Here is a 7,565-nt window from a genome sequence, read left to right as displayed (position 1 = left end):
TTAATGTGCAATACAAGAATTATCTTTTCTAGTATTAATGTCTACTGTCACTTTTTCAAGTCAAATACTAAGTGGTACAGAGCTTTCTGGCATGGTCGAAAAACATAATGTTTTTCAGGGTCTAAATATCTGGTGTTAAAATAGAAAATCGGAAAGTGCTTACCCCAAAACAAGAAAATCAGACTAGGTAATAACCTTTCAAAAAAAAGATTTTAAAAAAGCACTCCTCTCACCGGCATCAGTCCTCACTACTTTCGCGCTATCCTTCTTGTATAAAACCACCCCCTCTGCTCTCTCCTCCTCCCACTCCTGCATGCCTCAACGAACCATCTCCAAGAAAACACCTCACCCCAATCCAACCCCAAACCAATCCTCTCCACAAACCAATCTAATACAATTCCCCCACTGATTTTCTCATCGAGATTCGATCAGAGCAGTTGGAGATGAAGCTTGACAGGGAGATGGAGATGCTCCTCAACGAGATCCCTCTCCTCCTCCACGGCGACGTCCTCGGCTGCGGCGAGCCAGCCGCCGCGGAGACCGACACCGACGCCGTCGACTTCTCTTACCTCATCCAAGAACTCGGCGAGATGGGGTTCGTCGAGGACGACGACAACGGTTTCCTTTACCCCAGGAAGGCCAGCTCATCCCCGACGAGCAACCTCCATTTCATGGACGCCGAGAATTTCGTGGCGTCGCGTCCCTTCTCCATGGACAAAGACCGCGAGAGGGCTCTGTTCGATCCGTTCCCCTTCTCCAGCACCTGCTTCGACGCCGCCGTTGGCGACGACTGGGACCTCCTGTGTCCGCGGGCGAGGTCCCGGCTGTGCAAGACGGCGAGGCCGAAGAAGGGTACCTGCAGCAACGGCTGCCAGGCGACGAGCCCCAAGAAGTGCGCGGCGGCGAAGTCGTCCAAGTACGAGAGCCTTGTCGGGCTGCGCGGGTACATGTACCACGTGGCCAGGGACCAGCACGGCTGCCGGTTTCTCCAGCAGCGGCTCGACGACGGCAAGCGGGAGGTCGATTTCATCTTCACCGGCGTCGCCCGTCACGCCGTCGACCTCATGGTGAACCCATTCGGGAACTACCTCATGCAGAAGCTGCTAGCCGTCTGCAGCGAGGAGCAGAGGATGGGCATCGTTCTCACCCTCACAAAGGACCCCTTCGTGCTCGTCAGGATCTCTCTCAATGTACATGGGTAAGCATCATGTTTTTAACTTTGTTGGTGATAATTGAACTTTGTTCCTGCTAGTTGTTTTTTGTTGCTCTTTTCGAATGAAATGTTTTTTGTTGATAAATGTTGTGTCGTTTCTGGCTTTCAGGACAAGGGCAGTACAAAAACTGATTGAAAGCTTGAGGGCAAGGGAGGAGATCCAGCTTGTCGTCGCAGCTCTGCGCCCCGGGTTCCTGGAGCTCATAAAGGATCCTAATGGTAACCATGTCGTGCAGAAGTGCTTGCAATCGTTCGGGGCCGATGATAACAAGGTATAGTGTGTGTGCATGCATCTTAACAAGTTCTGAATATATTGTAGACGAGTTAGTATTTTTATTTAGGTATAAGTTAGTCTATTTGGGTCCAGAGAAGTTGTTCCAATCTAGTTACTCTGATCGCTTCAGAAAAGTTTGTACTAGACCACCTCCACTTGTCTGAATTTTGCAGCTTGTACTGTTAATTGTTACCTGAATTTTCCGCAAACTTTTTAGTGAACTGAATTTAGATTTTACCAAACTGATATGTTCCTGATCAGACACAATTAACTCACAATCTACAACTTTCAGCCCATCTTCGATGCTGCTGCTGTTTATTGCCTTGATATCGGGATGCAATGCCATGGCTGCTGCGTCCTGCAGCGGTGTATTGCGCGTTCGACGGGTGAGCACAAGGAGAAGCTGGTTGCCGCAATCGCTCGCAATGGGTTCGAACTTGCACAAGATGCCTATGGGTAAAAATCCTACCTTGAACTCCACCAGTAATTTTTCATGTAACCACGAGACCGGTAAAACAAGCATGATTAATCAATTATTGTTCTGTCTAGCATATCATTAGTAGGCCAGCCGGCAGCATGCCTTTGTAAAGTGGAAACCATTGATTGTAGAGACCTCTGTATTTCTGTAGACATTCCTACAAATCTTTAGTGCCATGATATCTAGTTAAACATTTTTTTAAACATAACTAGTTAAATTTATACACATTAAACAATGCATTCAACAAGTATTACTCGGTATGTTCATAATTCATTCTTCTATATGTTTATGTTGGTGTATTTTAACCTGTAAACTCATGAGCTTATCTGCTAATGTTGCAGAAACTATGTTGTTCAGTATGTGATAGAACTAAAGGTCGCTACTGCAAATGCAAGTCTGGCACAGCAGTTTGAAGGCAAGTACATCCACCTCTCCATGCAAAAGTTCAGCAGCAACGTCGTCGAGAAATGCCTGAAAGTTTTCAAGGAAGCCGACAAAGCCAACATCATCCTGGAGCTCCTTTCTGCGCCGCAGTTCGAGCGGTTGCTTCTGCACCCTTACGCAAACTATGTGGTCTACGCAGCACTTCAGAATTCCAAGGTACATAACATCTCAACCAAAACAGAGTCAACCAGAGACCGCAGTGTGTTGACAATATGTCTATGCTTGCGCTCTACTGAGCCATTTTGTTGATGTGACTGCGACGAATTTTTCAGGGGTCTCTCCACTCAGCACTGACCAACGCCATCCGGCCTCATGTGGAACTACTCAGAACCAGCCCATACTGCAAGAGGATCTACTCTCGAGCTTTGCTGAAGAAGTGATGGCCTGATGAGACCATCTCACCATGTGTAACAATAAAGATTGTTTGTCCTGTGCTATTTTCTCGGATTCAAAAGGGATAAAAGTGATCTCGCCATGTAGATTTTGTATAGATCAAAATTATTTGGTCGTGTACTTCTAAGTGCACCTTTATTGGGTGCACTCTTCCGTTGCCATAATCCATCTGGAATGGTAAGTTCCGGTTGAACAAATCATCATATAGATGTTGATGCACGTACGTAAGATTGGTGATGCTTCTTGTAACTTAATGTTTGCATTTTTACTTGCCCTGCAATTACTCAACGGAATGCCAGAACATGAAGGCAAATAACTGATTTGCAGTCTAAGGAAAGTTATGTGTGACTTTGTCATGATACATCTCAACATACTTTACTAAGTATCTGGGCAGAGGAAATCACAATTAAAATACCATTATAGTTAACACAACATGAACGGAGCATGAACTTTCAAACGCTTTTTCCATCTTCTCTAATTAAAAAAAAACCCAGAAAAAACAGAGTTAGCTATGACCCACCACAATGATTCAATATGTTTCACCGTCCGATGACATAATTGGACATTCTAGATCTTCCAATTGTCCCACAAGCGGCAAACCCTATTTGACGCTCGTTAGCGTCAGAACGACGTGCTTTCGCTGAGGCGAGCCTCCTGTTGGGCCGGCCCACGTACGGGATTGGCGTTTGCCGTTTGATTCGTTCTTGCTGCTGCTTCCTTCTCTATTCTTGCTGGTTTTTTTGGTTTTTCTTCTATGGTTTTTTGTATCCAGTTTTTTCACTGTTTTTGTCCGGTTTTCAGCTCTTTTGTTCCGGTTTTTATATTTTTTTTCTCTCTTTTGGTTCCTTTCTCCTTTCATTTTTCTTTTATGTTTCCTTTTTTATTTCTGTTTCTGTTTTCCTTCTCTTTATTGCGTATTATATAAAAGTCCACCGTGTATTACCAAAATCTTCATCGTACTAAGAAAATGTTCATATATTATGAAATAGTTGACCTTTGAATTTATAAAAATATTCATCATGTATTACAAAAATGTTCATCGTATATTATGAAATTATTCAACGTATATTAAAAAATGTTCAGTGTGTACTTAAAATTTGTTCATCGTACATTAAACAATTGTTCAACGCATACTACAAAATGTTCATTGTGTATTTAAAATTTGTTCACCATGCATTAAACAATTGTTCAACGCATACTACAAAAGTTCATTTGTGTATTTGAAATTTGTTCAGTGTTTTCTTACAAAAAAGGTTCACTATATTTTAAATTTTGTTCAATGTATATTATAAAAAAATATTTTTTGGGGAAAAATGATTTGCCACTGTCTACTTTAAGACTTGCGCTGCACTAAAATCGTTGTAGGTCGTTTTTAAAAAAAACGTTGTAGGTCGCTAGCTTGTCTGGCTACGCACGCTAGAATCCACCAGGAGGTCGGGAGTTCAATCCACGTGTGTGCTTCCTTTTTTCCGCTCGACGCGTGATAATTAGGCCGGCCCGCACACGGGCGGTGTATAGGACCTCCCCCCACAACCGTCGCTACGTCATTTTCACCCGTCACGGCATGCCCAACTTGAAAGGGCTGCTGCTCCCGCGTGTTGGCGTCAATTGGGCCCTGAAACAGCCCAATTTGTATCTTACATCATCCCAGGCCCGGCTCGCACTTCTCCCTTCCATCCCCTAAAAGAAAAAAACTTCTCCCTTCCATGTCTCGATATAGAGACCCCTTAAAAAATGTCTCGATATGGAGAAGAAGAAAAAGTCATCCTCATTCACCCTGGTTCGTGTTTCCCACGGCGGCAATATAAGGTGGAACAGTCTGCCCGTTGTCCTTCCACTTCTATCTTATAATTTAAGATTTCTCCAGCACGCATGGTTCTTGCCTTCTATTTCCGTTCCTTGGGGCTTCGGATGATTTAGTCACACCTTTGCATTTGTATTGGTGTCCACGCACATACTAGGTTGTTCCTCTCCTGATGTCTCTTGTTCCTTTTGTGCTTGTTTCAAAAAATTGATGGTGGTTGACCAACCGAGACAAACAGTTCACTGATCTGTGGTTAATTTGGATGGGCGACAAACATGTCTGACCCAAGAACCACACATGACATCTGCATATATTATATGGAGAGAAGTCTACATTACAACTCTGAACTTGCCACTTGGTTTAAGAATCAACCCTAAACTATAAAAAACCGGGTCCATCAGAATATACCATCTCTTGGAAACCCACGCCCCCCGCATTGCTCCACGGGAGCGGCTCGGGCGGAAACCCCGGCCTCCACCCACCGCCGCCCCCTCCACCCCCTCTCTCCCCTTCCGCCGCCGGCACACGTCGCTGAGCAAAGCCCCGGTAGTGGGGTGGCGGCGGGTGGTCTCGTTCCTCACGCGGTTATCGACTCTCTCATGCGAGATCTACACCGTTTTGGGCGCTCTGGTGGTGGTGCATGTGTGGCGGCCCCTGACTGCACCCGGCGGTGTTGTGGTTTGTGCGGCCGATGGCGCGTTGCAGCCATCCTCCGTCCTCGGCTGTGGGATGGTCTGGCGTTGGGGGCCTCTGCGCGGTGTGGGAGGTGGTTCCCAGGCGGCGGCGCTCCACTGGCCTCACCCCACATCTGTCGCTGCCGGGGCGTGCTACGGCCGGATCCGGTTGGGTCCGACTTGGATCCATTTTGGGGCGCCCCCGTTCCTCTTCTCTGCTGAAGTTTGGACTTCCCCTGTCACTTGCCTGCGTAGGCGTTGGGTGGTGCTTGTGTTGGGGAACGTTGCATGGAAAACAAAAAAAAATCTACGCACACGCAAGATCTATCCATGGAGATGCATAGCTATGAGAGAGGGGAGAGTGTGTCTACGCACCCTCGTAGACCGTTAAGCGGAAGCATTTATCAACGCGGTTGATGTAGTCGTACACCTTCACGATCCGCCCGATCAAGTACCGAACGTACGACACCTCCGCATTCAGCACATGTTCAGCTCAATGACGTCCTCGCCTTCTTGATCCAACAAGACGGGCAAAGTAGTAGATGAGTTCCGACAACACGACAGCATGATGAAGGTGGTGATGCAACTATCTCCGCAGGGCTTCGCCGAGCACTACAAAAATATGACTGAGGATGAACTAGAGGGAGAGGGGCGCCACACACGGCTTAGGGATCATGGTGTGTGTTGCCCCTCTCCCTCCTCTCATATATATAGGTGAAGGGGGAGGGAGGAAGCCCTAGGCGCGCCCCCAAGTGGCCGGCGGCTGCCCTAGGGCGCCTGCCCTAGCCGCGCCCCCTTCCATATTTGTGCATGGGGGGAAGGAAAGGGGGATGGCTGGCTTAGGGCGCCTCCCCCTTCCTTCCCTCCTTTCCTTGGTGCGTGGGCAGGGGTGGAGGGGCGCGCCAGCCCCCTTGTTGGCTGGTGTGCTTCCCTCCCTTTGACCCATAAGGCCCACCACATACCAGTGGTCTCCCGGAACCCCTTCCAGCACTCCGATAAATACCCAGTACTTTCCGAAACCTTTCAAGTGACCGAATATCATCGTCCTATATATCAATCTTTACCTCCGGTCCATTCCGAAGCATCTTTATGATCACCCAGTCACGTTGTGATGTTTGACAACACACAAGGTATTCCTCCAGTATCCAGGAGTTGCATGATCTCATGGTCGAAGGAATATGTATTTGACATTATGAAAGTAGTAGCAATAAACTAAACGATCATATGCTAAGCTAACGGATGTGTCTTGTCCATCACATCATTCTCCTAATAATGTGATCTCGTTATCAAATGACAACTCATGCCTATGGTTAGGAAACCTTAACCATCTTTGATCAACAAGCTAGTCTAGTAGAGGCTCACTAGGGACACAATATTTGTTTATTATTCACACATGTATTTAAGTTTCCGGTCAATACAATTCCAGCATGAATAACAAACCTTTATCATGACTAAGGAAATATAATAATAACCATTCTATCATTGCCTGTAGGGCATATTTCCATCAGTCTCCCACTTGCACTAGAGTCAATAATCTAGTTCACATCGCCATGTGACTAACACCCAAAGAGTTCACTAGAGCCAATAATCTAGTTCACATCGGCATGTGATTAACACGCAAAGAGTTCACTACGGTGTGATCATTTTTTGCTTGTGAGAGAGGTTTTTAGTTAACGGGTCTGCCATATTTAGATCCATAAGTATTTTGCAAATTTCTATGTCTACACTGCTCTGCATGGAGCTACTCTAGCTATTTGCTCCCACGTTCAATACGTATCCAGATTGAGACTCCGAGTCATCCAGATCGGTGTCAAAGCTTGCATTGACGTAACCCTTTATGACGAACTCTTTATCACCTCCATAAACAAGAAACATTTCCTTAGTCCTCTTTAGGTACCTAAGGATAATTTTGACCGTTGTCCAGTGATCCACTCCTGGATCACTATTGTACCCCCTTGCGAAACTCATGGCAAGGCACACAACAGGTCTGGTACATAGCATGGCATACTTTATAGAACCTATGGCTGAGGCATATGGAATAACTTCCATTCTCTCTCTATATTCTACCTGTTGGGGAACATAGTAATTTCAAAAAAATCCCTACGCACATGCAAGATCATGGTGAAGCATAGCAACGAGAGGGGAAGAGTGTTTTCCACGTACCCTCATAGACCATAAGCGGAAGCGTTATGACAACGCGGTTGATGTAGTCGTATGTCTTCACGATCGACTGGTCCTAGTACTAAAAGTTCGACACCTCCGCGATCTGCACACATTCAACTCGG

At 46.2% G+C, this 7,565-nt stretch overlaps 1 protein-coding gene across 1 annotated transcript; it reads left to right on the top strand.

The window, feature by feature from the left end:
• Nucleotides 1–295: 295 nt before the first annotated feature.
• Nucleotides 296–3,026, top strand: LOC119300706 (putative pumilio homolog 7, chloroplastic). Its single transcript, XM_037577609.1, has 5 exons — nucleotides 296–1,198; nucleotides 1,323–1,485; nucleotides 1,780–1,943; nucleotides 2,307–2,565; nucleotides 2,682–3,026. Exons 1-5 carry the CDS (start codon nucleotides 444–446, stop codon nucleotides 2,787–2,789), a joined length of 1,449 nt encoding a protein of 482 aa, XP_037433506.1. The 5' UTR covers nucleotides 296–443; the 3' UTR covers nucleotides 2,790–3,026.
• The last annotated feature ends 4,539 nt before the right edge of the window (nucleotides 3,027–7,565 follow it).

The sequence above is a fragment of the Triticum dicoccoides genome, chromosome 5A (assembly GCF_002162155.2).
Source record: "Triticum dicoccoides isolate Atlit2015 ecotype Zavitan chromosome 5A, WEW_v2.0, whole genome shotgun sequence".
In the NCBI taxonomy this organism is placed as follows: Eukaryota; Viridiplantae; Streptophyta; class Magnoliopsida; order Poales; family Poaceae; genus Triticum; species Triticum dicoccoides.
This window is presented reverse-complemented; position numbering and strand designations above follow the sequence as displayed.

Coding starts and splice junctions, on each gene's coding strand:
- LOC119300706 (XM_037577609.1), top strand. CDS start 444: ATGAAGCTTGACAGGGAGATGGAGATGCTCCTCAACGAGATCCCTCTC. Junction 1,486..1,779: donor TCGGGGCCGATGATAACAAG/GTATAGTGTGTG, acceptor TACAACTTTCAG/CCCATCTTCGATGCTGCTGC. Junction 1,944..2,306: donor CTTGCACAAGATGCCTATGG/GTAAAAATCCTA, acceptor CTAATGTTGCAG/AAACTATGTTGTTCAGTATG.